This window comes from Vipera ursinii (assembly GCF_947247035.1).
Source record: "Vipera ursinii genome assembly, chromosome: 3".
NCBI lineage: Eukaryota > Metazoa > Chordata > Lepidosauria > Squamata > Viperidae > Vipera > Vipera ursinii.
In genome coordinates, this window is record NC_139516.1 from 88019556 (window position 1) to 88043580 (window position 24025).

A 24025-nucleotide genomic window follows, 5' to 3' on the forward strand; every position below is an offset into this window, starting at 1 on the left:
CTTAGAAAATCATAAGCTATGCTATTTTAATTCAGGGGGAAATCACACTGCTAAGCATTCAGTGACCTACTGATCAACTGTAGTAGCGCAACTGCAGGAGGCCTCGGCTGAGGGCTATATGGTGGATTGCAAAAGAATGGTGCATTGCAAAAATTACAAATGGGTGGTTTTGCCTTTTGCGTTAAGTCATCAACTTTTGTTAACAAACCACATTACTTAGCATTCATAGCCCTGTTCACCGCCCTGAGTCCTTCGGGAGAAGGGCGGTATACAAATTAAATTATTAAATTAAATTAAATTAAATCCTCCTTATGACGTAGCTTTGAGTTCTTATACACTATAAAGATACATATAATTGGCCCTGTTGTGTTTCCAATCTTATAGGTTGGGAACAAACTGGGGATGTGGAAACTGGGCACCCAACTTTAATGCCAAGCCTATATCCTATCAGTCAGAACATAATAGTTTTATCATTAAAGGGTCATGATAATCTAATGCCAAACTTTTAAAACATTCTAAAACATTTTAAAACAAACTCTTTGGCTCAGAATTATGTAAATGCATATAAATGATCAGGAAACAAAATTGCAATTTATAAAGTTTTTATGTTCGTTGCCTGTTTGTGTCTGTATTCTAATTTTCCTCCACAGAGGTGGTCCCATTACGTGTGGACTAAATCAAGATATAGTAACTAGATGCAATATTATCTAGAACATTTCACACCAGATTAGGGATCAGAATACCATTTCTATTGCTCTGATATTATTTTACACTTCGCCCTGCTTTTATTCACATACCAGTGCTTCTTTTCCAACAGTTAGGATAGAAGTGTAGGCTTCCAAATATACTCTGCTACACTGCTTTATTACTTCCAGCCCTTTTACTGTAATATCTTTGGCATCTCCAAGTCCAAGACCAATCAAGTAAAGCATTTTTTAAAACAGGACAAGAAATGCTTTGGTATGGAGGATTTTTACACCTGTCAATGAAACAGACAAAAATACAATGAAAATCAAATATTAAAGCTTGATGGTAGGTAATGGAACATAGGAAGTTTGAGAAATTCTATACAGGTAGTCCTCAAGTTACAACAGTTCATTTAGTGACTGTTCAAATTTACAATGGCACTGGAAAAAAAGTGACATGACTATTTTTCCCACTTACAACCATTGCAACATCCCCATGGTCACATGATTCAGATAAAATTTGGATGCTTGGCAATTGTCTCATATTTATGACAGCTGCAGTGTCCCAGAGTCATGTGATCATCTTTTGCGACCTCCTGACAAGCAAAATCAATGGGGGTGCCAGATTCACTTAATAATCATGTTAATAACTGCAGTGATTTGCTTAACAACTGTGGCAAGGGAGGTCATAATATGGGGCAAAATTCAATTAACAACTGTCTCACTTAGCAACACAAATGTTGGCCGTACGTCGAGGACTACCTGTAGTTCAAATCTAGTGGGAAAAATTACTGCAAAAGTTCTTGGAATATCTTGACAATACAATGCATTACTTTAAAGCTCTGTAGTTATAAAAAACAAAACCAATAGACTTAGGTATGAAATACAATTGCATGTAGGAAATATAGTTATTAAAATTTAATATTCCAAAATATGGATCAGAGATATTGTTCAACATTAACCATTACATCAATTCTATTCACATGTCTGATGCCTACACAACCACAATCAATATGCTGATTACTTTATGCCATTAATGAGTGTAAAGCTGATGTGGTAAAATTGAAAAGGCTTTTCTAATTATCATTCACTGCTGGTTAAAAAAAAGGAAAAGAATGGTACAGTAGTAATTGGTTAATCGTTGCTGCTATTATGTACATTCTATCTTGTATTATATTGTCTGGGAATTGGGTTAATTTTACCATAACCATTATATTGCATGATTGCAATTGTTATAAGCAGCCATTAGTTTGGAAGAACTAGCAGTATATAAATCTAAATAATAACTAAAAAAAATTGACAGCGCCTTGTAAAATTTATGACTTATGTTGTACTGGCAACCTACGGGCCGGATGCGTCATACGCAGGGCACGCCCACCCCAGCTCCACAAAGGCAAAAAAAATCACGATACATCACGTGATGTGATCAAGTTTGACACCTGTGCGTTAGCCATTACCAAAGGCAAAATATTCATTTTACACATGCATTTATTTAATTCATTTAAAAGTTTTATACTCTAACCCTAATCCTATGCATTCCCCATTTTAATATATTGTCCACTTTTCTTAGGTTTACTTTTTTTTTCCAGTAAGCCCTTGGGCTTTCATATAAAATTTATGTACTCTTTGTTCCAAAACCAGGTGTCTAACAACTCAGCAGTCCATCAGCTGCAACTCTCATTTAATTCTGAAATTTCTTATCAGAACATCATTTTCTTTTAATTTGTAAATTGTATCCATAAGAAACTGTTACAAAGCAAAAAATGATTTATCAATAATTCATCATACTGACAATATTTATGAACTCCCAGGAGTTTATAAGCTCCAAAAAATTGAGACCTGCTCCAGCTGAATAATATTAGTTACCAACTTTGGATGTTATCCTCCAGAGACGAGGATCTTTTTTTTAATAATGAAAAGACTGGAACACAACTGCAATTCCTGATCGCCTTTCCTATATTCTGTTCTTCCAAATTCACTGAATATTGTTGAATCTTCATTGATAAAATGAAACTGAAAATGTGTGAAGAATCCCATGTGAATCTAATTTACTCCAAAGCAAAATCTATTGATTTTAATGAGCTCACTTCCTAATATATATTTGCTTATGATCACATCTGGCATATGCAAGCAAATGATTGTAAAGTGTAATTGCAGGATGCCTACATTTCCCTCTATTTCTAATCACACAGTGTCGTGTGACTAGATACATAATTCGACAGATTTTTGTGAAATTTAAAAAGCACTTAGGAGGGGATGATGAAAGCATTTTAATATGCTTCATTAAGTTGTCAATGTAATGTGTCACAGTTACCATTAAAAATTATTATCAAGTTAATGCCCTCCAAATATGATAGGCTGCAGTTTCCAGCTTTCCAGCTAGCAATTTTGGGATTCTGACCCATTGGTGGAGCAGTGGGCTAATGCCTCCTTAAGTAACACCAGCTGCCTGCAATTAGTGCAGGTTCGAGTCCCACCAGGCTCAAGGTTGACTCAGCCTTCCATCCTTCCGAGGTAGGTAAAATGAGGACCCAGATTGTTGGGGGCAATTAAGCTGACTTTGTAATAATGCCGCTTGGGGTGTGTGTGAAAGCCCTAATAAGCAGGCATATACATAGAATGAAGGCTACTGCTAAGTTTGTAAAGACGCCCTGAGTCTTCGGAGAAGGGCGGGATATAAATGGAATTTAAAAACAAACAAACATTGACGTAGTCCAATCTATTTCCAGACATCCTTGTTTCCAAAGTTCTCCTGCTCTGTATTAAGCACAGGCTGTATTTGCACATTATCCTCATTCCTGATGAAGTGAATTAATTAACAACCCATTGTTAATTAATTAACAATTAATTAATTAACAACACATTGCCAGAGTTCACACAATATTCTCTATTTTAGCCTAACATGTTGAGATCTCAGCTGCAGAAATTCAGTCAAGGTACTTCTCTCCAGCCAATGAAATGAGCTAGAGAATTAAAGAATTCCCATAATTTTTATTAAAAAGTAGGTTTCAATAATAAATCATATTTGCAACTGCATAACAAGCAAAATATATTAAAATCAAGTATTAAATATTGTCTGAACGTATAGCGTTTGAATGCACATACACTCTGTTACTCATAAAAGAACATCCTGTATTCAGCTCTGTATCTGATTAACCTTTCGCACTGAAATTCAGTTATCAAGTTCTTTCAAGGTTCCAACGAAGCTAAATCCTTTTGGGATAATACAATTACTGCTTGATAGTCGTTGGGTTTTCTGGGAAACAAGCTTCATCTCTAAAAATGCTTTTTTTAAGAGCAAGGTCAATCGAATCCAATTGTTTCTAACTCGAATCTCCACCCGAGTCTAGGTATATAAGTCCAATAAAATAAATAAATAAATAGATAGATAGATAGATAGATAGATAGATAGATAAATAAATAGATAGATAGATAGATAGATAGATAGATAGATAGATAGATAGATAGTACATTCCACCAAGGTTATTCATTGGATGAATGTACTGCCCACTCATCTATGGAGATTCTCAGTCACCCAGGTCATGGTTGTCCCAAAGGTCCTGGACTTCCTTGGTTTTTTTTTGTTTTTTTTAAGAAGCTTCTGAGCTGAAAAAGCTTCTTGGATGAGAAGCGAAACGTCTTCAAAGAAAAACAAGAAAGCTCAGTTTCCTCTTGGAAAAAAACAACACCTTTGGGACTACTGCCCATTCATTCTCTTTACCTAATCGCCCTCACAGGGAGGTTGGCGGAACAATGCGTGTAAACAACCCAGGACTCCTCACAGAAAGACAAGACACGGGAACCGTAAAGCCTCTGGGCGAGAAATTCGACGTCCCCCTCCCCCGCCCTTATACAGACGTGCTCCATTATGCGGAACCTCACCTTCCCATTCATCGGTATAGAACGCTCAGTTTCTATACCTATGCAAATGAAGCTCTCCCTCCCTTCCTATTGGCTGAGACCCCGTAGAAACCCCCCCCCCCTGCCCGACGCAGCGGTACCCTTTCCCTCCCGCTTGCACCTGCCTTCCAGCTAGCCTTCGTCTAGCTTTCATGCTTCCATGCTTTCGCCTTCGCTTCCGGGGTCTTTCAGTGCCGTAAAAAAATATTGCCCTTCCCTTGCGACAATTTTACGGCAGCAAGATTCTGGCTTCTTTGCTTTCTCGGTGGGCTTCTGCTGGTTTGTTTCCGCCCGGAGAGGTGATGACGGGAGGGACTGGATCGTGCCTTTGCTGCTGAGGTGCAGGCAGATCAGGATGAGCACCTGGGAGTCCGGCAAAGTATTGGGGGTGCCTACGGTTCCCCTTTCTAATGGCTTAAACATCCCCATATTGGGGCTGGGTAAGTGCACGGATCCCCCCCCCCCGCTCGTCTGATTGCGAAAACAAGAGGAGCAATTCTAAATGTGATAAAACATGATCGCCCAGGTGCATGCGTCTTTTCCTTGCCTTTGAGCTTCATTTCGCCTTAGTATTCATAATGTACCTGCCTGCTGTAAAGCAACGTTGTGCATTCCTCCATATGCTCTGAACTACAGCTTCCATCATCGTTGCTCAAGAGTAATAATGTCTGACATCAAGCTCCTACCCGCCCAAATTAAGCAGGATGTTGTACTGGACACATTTGAAAAAAAAATCAGGTTGACAATATGCAATTGCTGCTATGCAACTATATATATTTATTAATGTACTTATTCTAGATAGGGGCAGTGATTTTGTACTCTATAAAACAGAGGTCTTCAAAGTTGGCCCTTTTATGACTTCTGGACTTCAACTCCCAGAATTCCTCAGCCAGCATGCCTGGCTGAGGAATTCTGGGAGTTGAAGTCCACAAGTCATAAAAGGGCCAACTTTGAAGACCCCTGCTATAAAAGGTAAAGGTTCCCCGCACATGCGTGCTAGTCGTTTCCAACTCTAGGGGCCGGTGCTCATCTACCTTGGAATAAATCTCTTTCACTTAAGACTTCTGAGTAATTATATGTAAGATTGCAGTGTCAAAACAGTAGTCCTCTTCTTTGGCAGCACTTCTCTGCCAAGAGTCATTAAATCAGGTAGCTTCCTCTCTGGAAACTCAGAGATATGATTCATTTAGAAATCTAGTAGCAGTTTACTATAAGATCATTTAGCTTATGTTTGCGCTGGATGTTTTTGAACAAACTGGCAAGTTGTATGTACTTGGGCAGGAGTAGGCAACCCCGGCTCTTTTATGACTCATGGACTTCAACTCCCAGAATTCCTGAGCCAGCCAAGCTGGCTCAGGAATTCTGGGAGTTGAAGTCCATGAGTCATAAAAGAGACGAGGTTGCCTACCCCTGTACTTGGGTAAGGAGCACCATAACTCAGAGGGCAAGCTGACTAGAAGAGCCTATTTGCAGAATAGCGCTATAGAAATTTACTACACATGTTCCATCTTTAGGTAACTATTTTGGGTTTTTGGAGTACTTAATTTTTCTTTTAAACTGCATTCTTCTAGATTGTAGTGTCTTAAACTTTTTTTTCTCAAGACCTCTTCCCAGTTTTAAAAATTATAGAGCAACCCCCAAAGAACTTTTGTTTGGATGGGTTAAATTTATTGATATTTACCACATTAAAGTTTAAAATTGATGCATTTCTTGCCACTACCATGTCTCATGATTGTTTGATGTGATTTTAATATTGGCTCTGTTTTCAATATGAGCTGGCAAATTTTGATTTTGCAGACCACACTTTGAGAAATACTGGACTGGATATATATTAGGAATTGAGCATTGGTGATGGGTAAGGCCAAAGCTTAGCTTTTTATATAAACTGTTTTTTCCCCTCTCAGTCCAGGTATTGTCAGAAGAAGAACAGGTAATTCCTAATGCATCTGAATTAATATTTTGAAGATTTCCTAAATTATGCTAAAGTCCTTAGCTTGTCCACCTTTAGTTTAATTTATTTCTGGTACAATGCATTTTGGAAAGTATTTCTTAAAAGACAGTAATCCTAGCTCAGCGGCTCCCAACCTTTTCTATATCCCGTACCCCTAGAACGCTTCTGATATATTCTCGCACCCCTTACAAAAGTTCGAAATAACGGCAACAAATTATGCATATACACTATAATTTTGAAAACCCAAGTTTTCGCATCCCCTGGAATATTATCTTGAACCCCAGGGGGTGTGAGCACCCCTGGTTGGGAACCCCTGCCCTAGTTTGTCCTTTCTGTTGAATGTACTCTTTATGATCTCTATATTATTACCAAACCTATGACCGGTTGCTCAGTGACAGGTCAAAGTTACGATGTATCTGAAAAAAGAGACTTATGACCTGGGTCTGAAATTCTGACAGTTTCCTTCCCCATCTGTGGTCATGTGACTGACTTCAGGCTCTTGGCAACATGGGTTACATTTACAGCCATATGCAACATCCGTTGACTTGAGTTTTACAATGGTTTTGCCAGAAAGTGGCACTTCCAATTGTACTGCACTGATAGTGAACAATGGGTTCACGCTTACAACAGCCACATTTGCTTAACAACCACTGGAAAAATCATTGTAAAATTATGTGACCCATTTTATGATTGTCATGTCATATGACTCTAGTGGGTAATCCCCATTACGGTTGCATGTTGAGGACTTCTAATGTGGTTGACTGAAAAGTATTGTTTGCCACCTTATTTGTAGGAATAATAAAGGGTTAGATACAAATAAATTATAAATGAAAATTCCTCTCTTAAATTTGAGTAAGAAATTCTTATTATATGCTGCAGTCTTATTTTTAACATTAAGAAAGTTCCCATTGAATTTATTACGACTTCTGGATAGGAGCTCTGTCTTATTAGTAGGAAATATTCTCAAGAGATTTCATTCTCCAAAGTTTTGAGGCAGTATTTTTATTGTTTGTTTACTGTATTATACTGACACATTTCCAGTATGTATTTTTTGTCATATTTATGTAGTGTATATTGTAGGTGGTGACCCTCTGAGAGCTGTATGCAATGAAATTTCATTTTAATGTATGCTGATTAGTGTACATTTAAAGTGACAATAAAATTATGCTATTCTATTCCCAAGGAGGCATGTTGCATACAGTTAAACACCCTCTTCTCATATGTTTCAAAAGCAATCCATTTCAACAAAGTCCCATTACATTCAATAAGATTTATTCCTAAGTAAATCTTTGCTTAATTTAGTGGAGGGATTCTCAGACGGTGGGAATCAAGAGTAACTTAGATACAGATTGCATTTTTTTTGAAGCTGATCAAGCTTACAGAAGCAATGTGGGAGAAGTACCAAAACTTTCTCCTACTTTGCCTGTGCAAGCCAGCCCCAGATTTCCAAGGCCAAAATGAGGAGAAAAATACACAACAGGTTTCAACAATAATACTGTTTTGCCTAGACAAGGGATTTGCACAAACAAAGCAGGAATCTGTCAAAGTCTACTCCTATAATACATAAGCAAAAGTATGGCAGATTTGCACAGACGAAACAGTGAGCAAAGCTTAAGGCTAGACTTGTGAGATGGCTGAACCAGTGGGTCTAGACATCTGTCAAAATCATCTACCGGTCACAGCAGTGCTTGTGACGTCTAGTGTGGAATGCACTCTGAGTCATCTGAGTGATTACAATGTGTATGTGTTAAAGAAGTTCAGAATTTTCCTCATCATTTAAAATTAATAGCCTTTCAAAATGGAGGTTCTTGATGGATTCTAGGGGGAAAAAGCTAAAGAATAATAAAATTTAAGTCAAGAAATTATGTTGAAACATATTTATGCTTTAGTTAAAGGTATATTATACCTTGCTCACTCTGCCTTACAGAAATCTTAAGTTTTATTCATTCATAGAATGTTAAAGTTTACAAAACTCTGAGTTAGTCTGTTATCAGATACAAATTTAAGAATGGCTTAAATTCTTGAATGGCTGTGAGGGTGGGGGACAACTGTGTATGCTTAGCATTAGTATATCAACTAGGAGCAAGAAATGCAAATTTCTTCAGCTTGAGGATATGGCAGAGGTGAAAGCCCTTCCTATGTGTAGCAGATAATCAGTTCCTTTAATATTGAATATGCTGAAATAATAAAAGTATACATTCCATCAACCTCAATAAATAAGGTGGTACAATAGTTGGGAATTTAAGCAGTTTATGGCAGTGATTGTATAGCAAATGTACTGCTAACTAATTTAACCACATTTCTTCAACAAATATTTATGGATTTGAATGACTCAGAGAATCATAAAGTGTCCCCCCAAAAAAACAAACAAAAAAAAACCCTGAGTTTGCACTTTATGCTAGGATTAAATGTGGTTATCTGGTTTGTGGTTTGGTGTGTCATGTAAATATAGTTTATGTATTAAGGAAAATTTAGATTGTCTATATTGTGCTCTGTAACAAGTCATTTTCCCTGTTATGTATAATAATTACTACCTCTAAAAACAAAATATTGTAGGAAAAGAAATATTTTTGTTTTATGCTTATATTAAATTTATTCTTGATGTAATTAACATGTGGGAGATTTTATTTTATCAGTCAAGAAGCAGCAAAACACTTGCTTAAATGTTGCTAATTAGACTTTATATAGCATCCTTCACATTTTCAGAGTGTTTCATTATTTGAACAATCCTTTAACAAATTAAATGCAATAGTCTAATAGGGAGGCATTTTCTTTGATGCTTCTGATCTGATTGCTGTTCAGAAATAGAACATTATCACTGAACCTGACCATAGGATTTATTTATTTAAAAGGTTTTTATGGCTGCCTATCCTGTCAGAAGGAACTCAAAGCAGCTCATAGCAATATTACGGTAAACCAGTAAAACTAAGAAAACCACGAAAAAAACAAGCCCCTGATCCATCACCTCTCTGTTTACTCATCTATACAATCACACTAACTCTCAGTAATGCTTCCAAGATCTCAGTTTCACTAGAGGAGAACTATGTAAAATAAATAGGTATTTATTGTTTATTACCTTTTTTTTGGAGTTCTGAGAAGAAGCATCAGGTCTCTCTGAGAATAAATTCAGGACTCTCTGATACAAGATTAAGTTCTTACAAACCCTGTTATCCGTACATTCTAGAAATTATGGTTAAAGCAATGGGGGAGGAGTTTGAATCTGAAGAGAATAGAAATCTTACCTTCCCTAGTTTCCCCAACTAAAGGTTTCTAAATAGCAAGTCTCCATCAGGGTTGTACATTGCTTTCTGAGAGGACACTAAACTCTGTTTTGGGCAAGGGTTTATTTTTCTATGAATATTACTACTGATTTTGGGAGGACTGAAGCTTCAAGAAGATATGACTATGCCATTGCCAAAAGCTTCATCTCTGAGATTTAAAAGGTAGGTGGAAATAAAACAATCCTTTTCTACAGTCCTTAGAAGAAAGGAATGAATATTGTCTCTCTGAATTGTACTTGAGAATTGTTGCACCAACAGGAAGTGGTACTTGCCACACTGATGTTATTAGTGGAGTGCTGAAGGGACTGACCCTAGGACTGACCCTAATCATGTGGAAGGTCATATCTCATGTTTCATGAACAGATTGCCAAGGAAGTCTCTTAAGGGCAATGGGTATGGGTGTCAAACATTTCCAAACATTAGTATAACCCAGATTGGTCAATTAACAGCAATTGTCCATAAAGGAGAAAGCAGTCAAAGTAGAGTGAACAGCAATCAATCCAAGATCAGCCCTATTTTGCACAAAAGTCTCTGGGCTCACGCTCAAAGAAACAGGCCCATCAATAGAGGAAACCATTGGAAGTCAGTATGGATTCTATTGGGAGAGATTGGGAGGAGACCAAGAATTAAACAGGACAAATTCTAGATGTAAACAACAACAAAAAACCGATAGAAAAGTCTGCTAGGAGCTTATTTGTCAAATGGCACTCAATCGGGCCTATAAAAAGCCCAGGAAGAAGATATCAAAATGTCCAAAGTGACTCAAATTTTAATGAATAAAAAGGGACTGGGAGTTCCTCTCAAGTTTCCCAAACTATCTACCTTTCCCTTAATTCTTGCATAATTTTTAAAATTGGAATAAGGACATTTAATTGTCAATTCTTATTTCCTTGAACATGTGAGAAAAACCAAGTTGAGGCCTCTAAATCTCCTTACCAACATGTCACTTACACATGTTAGATCTCTACTAACATTCCAGTGCCTATGGGAAAAGACTTCATTGTCTTCTGGAAGGTCAACAGGTTTGGGTCCTTATCTTCATGGAGGTGATGTTCCATAAGACAGGCATCATGATGGAGAAGTCACAATTCCCAAGATCCACCAGATGAAAATGTTTCACAAGGTGACCCAAACAAGAGGCTGAAGTCTTGAAAATGCTTCATCAAGAATGGATGAGAAGAAAGGAGTGTAAGTGAGAATTTCAAGAAAAGGACAAGGCCATTCTGGAGTATTGCAAATGGTAGTCTCCTGCCTTGGCCCATCTTCCATTGCCTTCTCAACTTTGTAGACAGAAAAAAAATAACTGGCAGAGCAAGGATATTGGCTCTGTTTGAAAGACTGGCCAGTGTGTAAGAGGTAACAGTCCTACACACACTTGGGCATATTTCATCTTGAAGCATGGAAAACTGTCTCTTATCAATGCAGCAGCCAAACAAACGTTATTTCCTTGTACTAGCACAGATGATGTTGAGATCTTCTGATAAGCAAAGTCATTGGGGGAGCCAGATTCGCTTAATAACTGTGTTACTAACTGAACAACTGCAGTGATTCACTTAACAACTGTAGCACAAAAGGTCGTAAAATGAGGCAAAATTAACATTATTATTATTATCATCATCATCATCATCACGTCTGTAGGAAAACAATCTGAGAGAGCACCAAGGACTTTTCATTTCAATCCCAAGCCATAATACAGGCAGTCCTCAACTTGCGACCACAAACTTGAACTTTTATTGCAATTTTTATAGCAATTTTATCGCTAAATGAAACATTTGTTAAGTGAATTTTGCCTCATATTACGACCTTTTGTGCTACAGTTGTTAAGTGAATCACTGCAGTTGTTCAGTTAGTAACATAGTTTTTAAGCAAATTTGGCTCCCCCATTGACTTTGCTTATCAGAAGATCTCAACATCATCTGTGCTAGTACAAGGAAATAACATTTGTTTGGCTGCTGCATTTAATTTTTAAACTTTTAGAATGTGTTTTACTTATTAGGGCTAATTTAATTTAATTTATTTTAACTTTGTATAGTGTATATTGTATATTGTGTTTTAATTGCCCTGTACACTGCCCCGAGTCCTTCGGGAGAAGGGCGGTATATAAATCCAATAAATAATAATAATAATAATAATAATAATAATAATAATAATAATAATAATAATAATAATAATAAGCAACGCTTTGCTTTTCAGAAGATCTCAAAAGGTGATCACATGATCCAGGGACACTGCAACCATTATAAATATGAGTCAGTTGCCAAGCATCTGAATTTTGATTGCTGACCATGGGAATGCTGCAAATGGTCATGTGAAAAACAGTCATAAGTCACCTTTTTCAGTGCCATTTGTAATTTTGAACGGTCACTAAACAAATTGTAATAAGTTGAGGACTACCTGTATTTTGTGCCTGTGGAAGTCTGCAGGCAGAATTTTCTTAATCAGAATAAAACAGAATAAACAGATGGTGTTCGTTGAGGTTAGTTTTCAGAGATTAGCATCCTCCTTTTGATAAAAAGGAGAAGGAAATAGAGAAGGAGAAAAGTAAGTTGACAGTTACTTTTTTTTTAATGGGAAAAATTTAAAAAGGCATCAAACCCAATGCAGAAACACACATACCGGTACATTGTTTCCATGCTTGACCTCAACTTAGGAAGATTGATAATTTTGAGCAATATATTTTTTGAGGCTGTTCATTCTCAAGTAGTCTGATTTGTCTGCAGTGAATTTAAAGGTTTGCTAAGTTCAATGAAGGGGATGGGAGGAGAATCCAAAAAGTCCTAGTTTAATTTAAAACTATTGAAAAGGAACCACATATTCTTCTACATTTCGCTTCATTTTAATATGTGAGAAACTATCATTTCCTAGTCTTTATTAACTCTTCTGTGATTTTGAATAAATTCTTTTTAAATGTGTCATTTTAACAAAAGATCTAAGAATAGTTGGAAAAACACTTATTGACTAGAGAAGCTTTATTAGCTGAATAAGTTCTTTAGAAACCATTTAGTGTGACAGTTCTTGTTGAAAGTCGAGGACAGACGTAGCAGGATATTGTGGCATGACAAAAATTGATTAGCAAGGTATTTGTGTAAACTTCTTTTTATAAAAAGCAAACCTGTGGAAGAGAAACAAGTAATAGCAGAACTGTTTGCCATGCAAAAGTGGTGGAACTTTGTATGATAGGTATTCATGCTAGACTTTGGTAATGTTTAATACTATGTTTCCCCGAAAATAAGATCAGGTCTTTTTTTTTTTTTGCCTCTTATTTTCCGGGGGTGTCTTTTATACTCAACTCTGGCATCGACAGCCCCGCCCGAAGGAGCAGCTTCATTCTGCAGCTGCATTCCAGCCTGCATTTTGCAATCAGGCCTTTCCGGAAGGCCTCTGCAGCCGAGTACTGAGCCTGGTACTGAGCTATGGATTGAATCCATAGCTTGGTTCTCAGCTGCAATGGCCTTCCGGAAAGGCCTGTGACTGAGAAATGCAGACCTGGCTGCAGAAGACGCCACAGAAGTGGGCCAGCAAGGAGAGGCCTGGCTGTAAGGTGAGTGGGTGCGGGGCGCGTGGGGCAGCTCCCCCCCAGCTTGATTTTTAGGTGTGTGCCTTGCCCCCAAATAGGGCTTATATTAGGCCCATCCCCCAAAATCAAACTAGGTCTTATTTTCAGGATAGGGCTTACTTTAGGGCATGGGTTGGCAACCCGCGGCTCCAGAGCCGCATGCGGCTCTTTGAGCCGTCTCCTGCGGCTCCCAGTCGCCTGGTGCACGCGCACCTCTCCGAACGGGCGGAGGTGCACGCGCACCACTCCGAACAGGCGGAGGTGCGCACGCACCACTCCGAACGGGCAGAGGTGCGCACGCACCACTCTGAACGGGAGGAGGTGCGCGCGCACCACTCCAAAGGTTTGGAGAGCTGCGCGTGCACCTCTCAGAACAGGCAGAGGTGTGCACGCACCACTCCGGATGGGAGGAAGTGCGCGCGCACCACTCCAAAGGTTTGGAGAGCTGCGTGCGCACCTCTCAGAACGGGCAGTGGCGGTACCCGTTTGGAGACCTGCTGGTGTTCAGGCGGAGGTGCGGTTTGGAGACCTGCTGGTGCCGGTTTAGAAAGCTGCCGCGGCGCGCAGCAGCTTTCTAAACAGGCACCAGCAGGTCTCCAAACAGGTGTTCGGGCGGCAGTTTGGAGGTCCTGGGGGTGGCCGCAACCCAGCACCCGTCACCATGGAGACCCGTCGCCGCTGGCGTCCAGGTGCGTCTACATAAAAAAAAGTGGAACCGTGCATGTGTATCCACGCACGCGCATGCGCAAAATACAAAACATTTTGCGCATGCGCAAAACGTTTTGTTTTATGCGCATGCACGTGCGTGATACACATGCGCGGCTCCCACTTTTTTTATGTGTGATGGAACCGGTTCCCAGTGGCTCTTTTGCTTTTTCAGGTTGCCGACACCTGCTTTAGGGGAAACAGTTGCTTTTATGAAGTCCAGTGAGGGGGTTTGGGTTTTTTTGGAAAAAAATTCTTGTGGAATTTCATGGACCTTTCCTGCTGCCATAACATTCAGAAAAATGCCATAATTTTAAGTTACATAGCCAATGTAATAGTATACCCATGCAGTTGCTGTCAGAGAACTAGCATAATTTGACAAGGGCAGATTTTGGACATTGCACTAAGCCTCTAACCACTGTTAATCAATAGTTTATTGAATAAGATACAGTTGGCCAGTCTTCTATCATAAACTAAGGCCCAGCCAATAATTCATCTTAGAGCATAATACAGTATGTGAACCAGTCACAATTTTGAATTTTGCTCAGGCATCCAAGGTTGACATTCTTCTTAGACTAGATGCACTGTGAGACATTCAAACTAACGTACTTCACTGGGTTATTATGAAAATAATAGTTAAACTGTTAAAATCTATAAGAGATTTTAGAGATTGGCTTCTCCTACAAAGTTATGTATAGAATGTAGGCCTATTTTTAATTACCTTTGGAGGATTCAGAATAGGGAATTGAACCTGCAGCCTGCCAAAAGCAGTGGAATCCAGTAGAGTTTAATTTGGGTACTCTATATCAGTAGAGTTTAATTTGGGTACTCTATATCAGAAGTCCCTGACCTTTTGGGTACCAGGGACCGGTTACTTGGAGAGAGGTTTTTCTGTGGACCAGAGGGGATGGGTTTTGTATGCCACCTGCATACTACGGATGGGATTTTGCTTGTTTGTGTGCACCGGTTGCTGGCATGCCGTGGCCTGGTACCGGTCCATGGACTGGGGGTTGGGGTCCCCTGCTCTATATTGCATATTACATTGTAACAAATTCACTGAATAAAGTATTAATACAGTATATTTTGACAATCAGGGTGAATAATCTTTATTGTTAGGAATTTATGATGTTGCCTTATTCTATAAGTTTTTTTTCATGTGTGTAGTATAGCCAAAAGGTACAGAAGGGCATATATTGCTATTGTGAAAAAAACAGATTTCTATAAAACGTTACATGATAGGTTAAATTACAGGTTATTTTCATGATTACCAGCCAAAAATCTGTAAGATAGAGCCAAGTGTTCAGGAAGCAAAATCTTTGTTGTCTGGTGAAATGAATGTTTCCAAAATTGCACAAGAAAAACAGATGGACATTTTTGTGGTATCAAACAATTAATATCCTCCCCATTAACCCAAGATTTGATTAGAAAATAGATCAAAGGGAAAAGAGAAATCTTGCCTTAACATGCTCATAAATGAATAAATGAAGCTCAAGGTGTAGAGAGCAAGTTTCCAAGATTCTGTAATCTAACCTCTTTTTCCTTGTAATAACTCTACTTGTTCTGAACTTGAGAGGCTCCTGATTTTGTGGTTGTGAGCTGCTCTAAGTAATGTTAACAGGCTTGTATTTGTACAATATTTCTTAAATTCAGCAAAATTGTGCATTTATCACAATTGTAATTCAAAACTGCTTTTCTTTGCCAGGATGTTGGGAAAATCTGGAAGAGCTGAATGGCTGCATCGTGTGAAACTACAAGTTGGATTGCAGCCATAGCATCTTCAGCTGAGTGGGGAATGTGTGTGGAAATGTTGATTTTGTGCTTCCCTTGGGAGGTTTTGATATGCCTCATCAATAGAAGCAACCATGCAGAGTTCTGGATTAAAAACTTCCTTTTGCAACTAATGCATATGTGTTAAGTACTGTGAAGAATTAGAGGAATAATTCTCTTTTGCTTAGATCTTGTGTTTTAGTATGGTATGGAAGAAAATGAATGTATACAAAGACTGTAGGATGCCTTTTATCAGGGAGATTCCAGCTTCTGAACATGAGATGTGTCTTCTTTTATAGTCTTGAAGCTAAAAGAACATTAAATGTGAGGTTGCACAGATGTCATGCTTATTTTAGTGTATTAGAAGCCTACTTGTTTAATACAAAATAAGTACCAATGGAGTTTTATATCTGATGTGCATAGAATTGTGATATTATTCATTTAATCCGTCCTAGGAAGGCAGAGACTTTCATTTTAGCTTTGTATTATTATTTTTCTCTACATACATATGTTAATTTTTCAATCAGCGTGTGATCTGGGTTCAAAAAACGCTAATACATAATCAAGTCTTACTCTTTGGTTCTCTCCTCTAGCCATTTGTAAAATAAATTCCAGCTTTGGTAATATTCTGTTTCTTTATCTTTGGCAGAGACTTTCATATACAGTTGTGTTTTATCTACAAAAATGATAAATTAAGCATAATTAATTGGCCTCTCAGGTGATACCCTTCCACCTCACCCAGTAGCTAAGAAACTTGTATATGAGGGTGGAGGTTTGTTCTCCGAGCTTGTGGGTTGGTTTCTGAACATTTCATTACCAGGCTAGCCTGGTAAGAAAACATTTGGAAACCAGCCCACAAGCTCGAAGAATGAATCTCCATCCTCATCCTACACCCGAGCTATATTTGCCACCATTGCAAACTTGTACATTTCTGGATGCACTGAAGTAGGACAAGGTCGTAATTTTAGTTTCGTTTGGCAATTTCACAGACCCAATAGGGCTCTTACCAAATCTGATTAAGTTTTATAGTCCACAATGAATAGATTGACAGGACTATTAGAGAAGGAGAAAGTCAGTATTCTTCAAAAAAGTGAATAATCATTAGAAAGGAATTTAGTTTCCATCTCAGTTTTTTCTTGATTACACTTGTCCTTTGTTTCTATCTCAAATACTGTATTTGTGTATATTTGCGCAGCTAAATTGCTCAGATAAAAATTGACAATAAATTATGACTTATTTGTTCTGACAAATCATAACTTATACTGCAGATAACCCGAAATAGGAATAGTTGTGTTGTAAAAAATGGAGCATGGGGGAACCCAAGATTAACTGGACTTCATTTTATTCCAATATAGTCAATATGTTTCTCTCGCTTGATTCTTCTACTAAAATAGGCTTGTAGCCTACATTTTTTATTTATCTTATAGCATGTTATGGATCCACAAAAGTGCAGTATTTTTAAAGTGTTAATAATACTCTTTCTCCAATAATTTTCTATTGATGGATTTGTAATTAATTACAAAAATCAAATAGAAATAAAACACAGAAGCTGATTAAAATTAAAAATATGTTTATTTATCAAAATAATCCATTCATATCTAGTAATAGAATTGTAACTAGTACTTTTTAATGGTGGTAAATTTTCCTCAGGTTGTTCTCAATTCTCATTCTTAAAACTATGTATGATTGTGGTTTGGTATGCTGGTCTGACAGCCGCGGATAGGAAAGTATTACAGAGGGTGGTGAGTACAGCACAAGACATTGTGGGCTGTTCCCTGACACCACTGGATGACATCGCCAGGGCTCGCTGCCTTGGAAGAGTGAGGAAAATTCTCAGGGATGACTCACACCCTGGACGGTATCTTTTTACTCTCCTACCATTGGGTAGGAGATATAGGAGTATAGCCAGCCTCACCAACAGGCTGAAAAACGGCTTTTATCCATGGGCTGTTAGGCTTTTGAACAGGAAATAATTTTTATAAACTTTATGCAGAATTGACTTGCGAGGCCGGTGTGTGGTGCAATCATTTCACATGGTGTAATAAGATGGAGGTTTGTTGTCACTGTGAGTTGGGGGGTGGGAGCACGAAGGGAGGCTCAGCTAATCTCAATGTATACATGGTTGTACTTTGACAATAAAGGTTCATTCATTCATACTGTATTATGTTGATATTTGACAGATACAATAACAAGTGCCAATTTTCTTCAACTATATTTGTAATTCTGTCTGATTATTTTAGTCTATCTGTGCATCTAAGTACTAATATAATACAGTGGATTTGTTTCTAATTTTTTTTGTATTCCACCTTTATTCTTTTTATAAATAACTTAAAGTGGTGAACATATTCAATATACTTTCCTCCTCCTATTTCCCCCACAACAACAACCCTGTGAGTTGGTCTGAGAGGGTGTAATTGGGCCAAGGTCACCCAGCTGGCTTTCATGGCTAAGGTAGGACTTGAATTCACAAACTCCTGCTTTCTAGCCTGGTGCCTTAACAATCAGACCAAACTGGACAGGTAGTTTACAATTTAATAGATCATTCTGGGGGGAAAATAATTGCTTGAAACGTATAATCCTGTTCTTTTCGTCTCATTGTTGCAAGACTGTGTACAAACATACTTTTTCAGGTTTCTCTGTATTTCATGGTGGAAATTAAAAGAAAATTAGAGAGACTGAAAATCTAACCAGGTATACTGTAGGAAGTCCTGAAAAGTAATTTCAGTTGTAACAAAAGAAATAGAGTGGAAATAATTTTAAACTGGTTCACACCAGCAATCCTTCGTGAACTATTAACTGTTCAGATCTAGTCACAAAACATTATTCTGAGGAGAAAAGGTTTAGTGAACCCTGGAAATTGGATTTGATTTATGCCAGAAAATCTGCCTTTTCACTGCTTGAGATTTTCTATGGAAGAAAGCCACAGCCTTTTACCAAACGGTTTCTAAGGAAACATCTTACAGCTGAGCATCTGAAAACAATTTGGTTGTTAATGAGAAATAGTTCTCACAACGGTGGGAAAGTGTTGAGTGAAAGAAAAGACTTCAAGATTTTGGCACTTTCTCCAGAAAGACATTTGAAAATAAAAGTGTGCTGCTGCTGCTGCTGTAGCACAGCTTATGAAATTTCCTACATGGAGTGGGCTTTCATTACCTGCTTTTCAATTGTCTCTGCTCTGGTTTCAGATCTCCTCCTCCTTCCTGTAGATAAAAATTTTAAAGAAACTGTGCCTTATGCTTCCTTTTAAAAAGAAAAAAAGATGAAAATTGGCAGTATGGAACAGAGAAGAAGTATGGTATAAAAGCTGGGTCTATATTTCATGCTAAGCCATAGTATGGTTTGTTTGGTTTTGGCATGTTGTGCTGTGTGCAACTATAGTTTCTAAGGCTTGGTTTATGACTTAATGTATAAGTTCAGTTACAGGTAGTTCTTGATTTACGACCACAATTGAACCCAAAATTTCTGTTACTAAATGAAACATTTGTTAACTGAGTTTTGCCTCATTCTACAACTTTTCTTTCCTTGGTTGTTAAGGAAATCGTTGAAGTTGTGAAGTTAGTAACATGGTTGTTAAGTGAATCTGCCTTCCCCCATAGACTTTGCTTGCCAGAAGATCACAAAAGGTGTTCACGTGACGCCGGGACACAGCAACTGTCATAAATATGAGTCAGTTGGTAAGCATCTGAATTTTGATTATGTGGGATTCTGCAACCATCACAAATGTGAACAATGGTCATGTCACTTTTTTCAGTGCCGTTGTAACTACTGCTAAGCTTTTAAGCCGCCCTGAGTCTTCGGAGAAGGGCAGGATATAAATGGAATTAAAATAAAATAAATAAATAAATAAACTTCGAACGTCACTAAATGAACTGTTGTAAGTCGAGGACTACCTGTATATGCTACACGGCTGGTAGATATTCATTCTATTCCTGAATAAATCTTAAGACTTGGGTAAGGAAAAGCGTTCCCACTTTAGCCCGGTCTTAATATTGGGCAGGAGGCCGTGTAATGATAGGTGAGACATTTAGCCCCACATGTAAAATGACCCCCAAAGCAGCCATAGCAGCAAATTTCTCTGCTTTCCTGCAGTTTTGTCACCAGCAGCTGCCTGAATCCCATCTGAGGTTTAGGTAGAGAGAACCTCAAATCCCTGGATATTTATATTACCATTTAGAAGTAGCTGAAAGGGTGGATGCAGTGCTTGGCCCAGGCCTTTATCGTGTTGCAGGCTGTGTGCAGAGCTGATCCCTTGATGTGGGGCTGACTGAAGAGAGGCCTCAAAGAGGTTTGCCCTTTATGGTTGTTTCTTTGGAGAATTGTCTTCTTTTTCTCTGAGATTTGGGGGATATTGTGAATGGCTGGGCTCTCACAAGGTGAGAATGTGGATGGAGTAAGAATGATAACCTTGATGGAGATAAGCAAAAGCTGTTGCCTTTATTTTTTGGTTTCAACATTCTGTGAACCTGTCATGGTACTTTATTAATAATGGCTTATGCTTTAGCACCACGTGATCTTGGCCAATTGTTAAAAATCATATTAAACAAAATTCAGCTCATTGTAATGTGTGAAGGCAGCTAATGACTAGGTGTCTATAGATAGTCCTTGACTTATCACCATCTGTTTACTGACCAATGAAAGATACAGTGGTGCTTTAAAAAGTGACTTATGGTCGGTCCTCACACTTACAACCGTTGTAGCATCCCCGCAGTCACATGATTGTGCTTCAAGCATTTGGTAAGTGGCATGCATTTATGACAATTACAGCATCCAGCATCCTGGAGTCAAGTGATTGCCATTTGCCACCTTCCCAATTGGGTTCTGACAAGCAAAGTCAATCAGGGGAGTTAAATTCACTTAACAACCATGTGATTCATTTAAAGACCAAGCTGAAAAAGATCAAGAAATTGGGTGGAGTCACATGATGATTCACTTAACAACTGCTTTGCTTAGTGGCAAAAATTTCTATCCCAATTGTGCTCATAAGTAGAGGACCACCTGTATCTATTTGTTAAAATAATATTTCCTTGTGATAAGTTATCCATATACAATGAACAAACATGAAGCCATATCTACATGTATATTTTAATACAAGGGACAAGTAATCTTTTCAGGTAAAAAGAACCATCACAAAATCTCTCATAATAAAGCTTCATGCCTTCCCAAATTATAGATCAAAGAATTAAATAGTGAAAGTCTTGTAAAACTGTTACATCTCATCCCCAGTATATTGGATGGTTTTGCCTGAAAAATATTAGTTTTGTGAGATGGAAGCCACTATTAAATGTTTAAACCATAATTTAATTTGGTTCTTTAGGTGCCATCTAGGAGTATTGTGGTTCTCATACTGATGGCCTCTGTTATACACTCTTTTAGAGCAAATGCAAGGTTTCAACTGGAATCTTCATTTAAATAATTCCTGTACAATTGTTAAGATATTTCTGTGTAATTCAGGGAATTCCCAGAGGAGATAGCTAAGCCCTGGAATGAATCCTCCATTTCCCTTGAAGTTTTGTCACAGTTCATTGGAAAGATGTATACATTGTATAGCAATGAAAACACTGCCCCAAAGCTTTTCATTTCATTACAGGGTGAAGTAACTATTTACAAAAACCCTGGTTTTCCAGACACACATGTAAAAACTGCTATAACAAGACACTCCTATGAGTAGGGTTTTGCAAACAGCTGTTACAACCCAATCTTAAGAAAGGAATTTTCTGAGGGCTGGTTTTGTTTGCTAAATTCTATTGACAGTTTCAAATATTTTGTGGACTATTGCACTTGAATGAAGAAATAGATTTGCTCCTTTGACAAGCTGACATTCAGAATCTCAATTCAAGATTCATTTCTAAATACCATAAAGTCACACACACCACTCATGGTAACACGTCATGGCTTACTTTGTTAGGAAAAAAGAAAAAAGCCTACCGCTAATCTAGTGACCTTTTCATAGTGCTAGGCTAGCCATAGTTTTCCTGTGTGGTTAGAGATGAACTTGCTTTTGAAGCGTCCGCTCTGCTAGAGAAATTACAGCTTTTTCATTTTAATTAAAAATGGCATTTATTATACATTCCTGATTTATTAAAAGCAAGGTAGATGGTTAAAAAAAACTAACAAAGTCACTTTCTTTTTTTAGACAGTAGTTTTGATTTAGAAATAAGTTTCTTAAACAAAAGAAGGGTGCTGAAAAGTCAAGTGATATTTTGTGAAAGCATTCCTATGATGCCTGAATGTTAAGTAACTCAGAGGAAAGCAAACCCCATTTGCTGTGGAACTTTAGAACTGAAGGATAGCACAATCAGGCCTCATCCATCAGCCAGAAAACTGAGTGTCTTTTTCTGAAAAATCATCATGCAAGAAAACCAGTCTGCTCCTACTTCACTTCTTTATCCTCTATCAGGAAAACATGATAAGATTTACCATCAGAATGTGCTTTCCCCTCTTGTTTTTTAATCCTTTTCTCTTTTGAGGATATGAACTTGAGAACAGGTCTGTCTTCTCTTTGCTACCTGAAATATCAGATAAAGAGTGCCAAATTTATTTTTCATTTTACATATCCAGGTCCTGCAAAGACTCCTCAGTCTTTGAGATCAGGTGATATTATTCAGCATTAAAGTAACTCAGATAATTATCCATAGGCTTCCTTAGCACACATCCTGCCAACAAAGAACTTCCAGAGGATAAATACCTAAGTTATGATTCTGAATTGCACATAGTTAAAATGTTTGACGCTTTTCAGGCAGGAAATTAATTCTGAGAGCTGAAAAACAGAGTAATGGCCTATTCATAGCAGAAGCCAAGTAAATGTATAAAACTTTATGGAGCTGTTGAAAGTTTAATAGACAGCCATATTCATTTATATATAGCGGTGTGGAGATTAGTGAATGATTAGTTATAATTAGGATTTAATGCCACGCAATTTTATTTTCATTTCTATTTGTAAAGCTTTCAAGGGTTCTGCAAGGTTTTTATTCTCCCCATGAAACTCTTTTCCTTTAATCTTCAACAGTGAACAGAACTAAAAGCATACAACCAGGTTTTGGAGAAAAGCTTGAGACAATAAACAGGGGGCTTACCGTGTGAGATCTCTAAAAATCTGCTTGCAGATGATACTCAATTTTTTAAAAATTTATTTGAAAAGGAAATGTGTCTTTATACTAAATCAAGCATTGTAGCAGAATCCTCTGCATGTCTGTAAACACATCCACTTTGTTTAATTCCTTCCCAAGTATTTGCAAGATTGTTAAAAATGAGATAAATCATTAAGAGATTTTTTTTCCAGAAAGAACATTAGCATTTGTGTATTTATCCATTAAACAAGTGAACAAGAAAAGGCTCCAGAATTGAAGCTATATTCCTACATCTGATTTGGGCTAAATTTGGATTAAGGGTTTGGTAAACAAAAGTTTCCTGCAGGCAGAATCTGAACTACAAGATGCTGCCAGCTGATCCCAGAGGTAATATTCAAGACCATCCTAAATGCCTTGTAGCTACTGTGCAACTTTTAAATTAAAATTCTACTGCTACTGTGTGACTTTCCAGGCAGCCTTTGTTAACTGGAATGTGGTTAATCTAGACTCAAAATAAAAGGAAAACTTGAGGGAAATCAAGTTGAAGATGGGTAGATGGTTGCTTGGCAACCGTAGTGCCTCTTCTTGCTTCCTGATTCAACAGGAAACATTAGAATTGCATAGCTGGCACTCAAGGGCTATACACTTGACTTACTTTAATAATTGTTTGAATTTAAAAGAAAAAAATGAATTAAATTTCATGGATTGTTTTTTGTTAAAAAGAAATAAGGTCATATTTTTGTTTGGTATTCAGAACCAACAGCAGTCATCTCATTTATACATATATTACATAACTAATTATTCTAAAGTGCAAAAAATGTGAATTCTCTGTGTGTGTGTGTTTGTGTGTGTGTGTGTCTCATATTTTCTTTACTGGATTCTGTGATGCATAAAACTGAGATGATTTGCAAGACCTTTAAATGAACCCATTCATTCTGTTTTCTTAGAAATGACAATTTGAATTGGAAACAAATTAATCACAACATACTTTCATTGGCACTGATAACTATTAATTGGGATGGATTTGTTATGCACAAAGTATGGTAGTTCTCCCTTAATACTTCTGTAATACCTTTATTCATCATTGATACTTTCTGATATCCTTTATAACA

General features: G+C 37.7%; 2 protein-coding genes across 6 annotated transcripts in view; one reads left to right on the plus strand and one right to left on the minus strand.

The window, feature by feature from the left end:
• The window catches only part of DPH5 (diphthamide biosynthesis 5), a 38122-nt gene extending 32888 nt beyond the window's left edge, over positions 1-5234 (minus strand). The window contains exons 1-2 of one of the 4 annotated variants that reach the window (XM_083358497.1): positions 5171-5234; positions 798-979 (exon numbers count right to left, since the gene is read on the minus strand). In XM_083358497.1, coding sequence (XP_083214623.1) covers positions 798-932 — 135 coding nt within the window. In that variant the 5' untranslated portion in view covers positions 933-979; positions 5171-5234. Of the gene's footprint in view, positions 1-797; positions 980-4568; positions 4621-4707; positions 4769-5170 lie in introns of those variants that run through there. The other 3 variants (XM_083358496.1, XM_083358498.1, XM_083358499.1) reach the window with 3 other exon arrangements.
• LOC310637889 (putative oxidoreductase ZK1290.5) overlaps positions 4816-24025 on the plus strand; it is a 77935-nt gene continuing 58725 nt past the window's right edge. For both annotated transcript variants that reach the window (XM_083358495.1, XM_083358494.1), the window contains exon 1: positions 4816-5026. In XM_083358495.1, the coding sequence (XP_083214621.1) occupies positions 4942-5026 (85 nt within the window). In that variant the 5' untranslated portion in view covers positions 4816-4941. The remainder of the gene's footprint in view (positions 5027-24025) is intronic.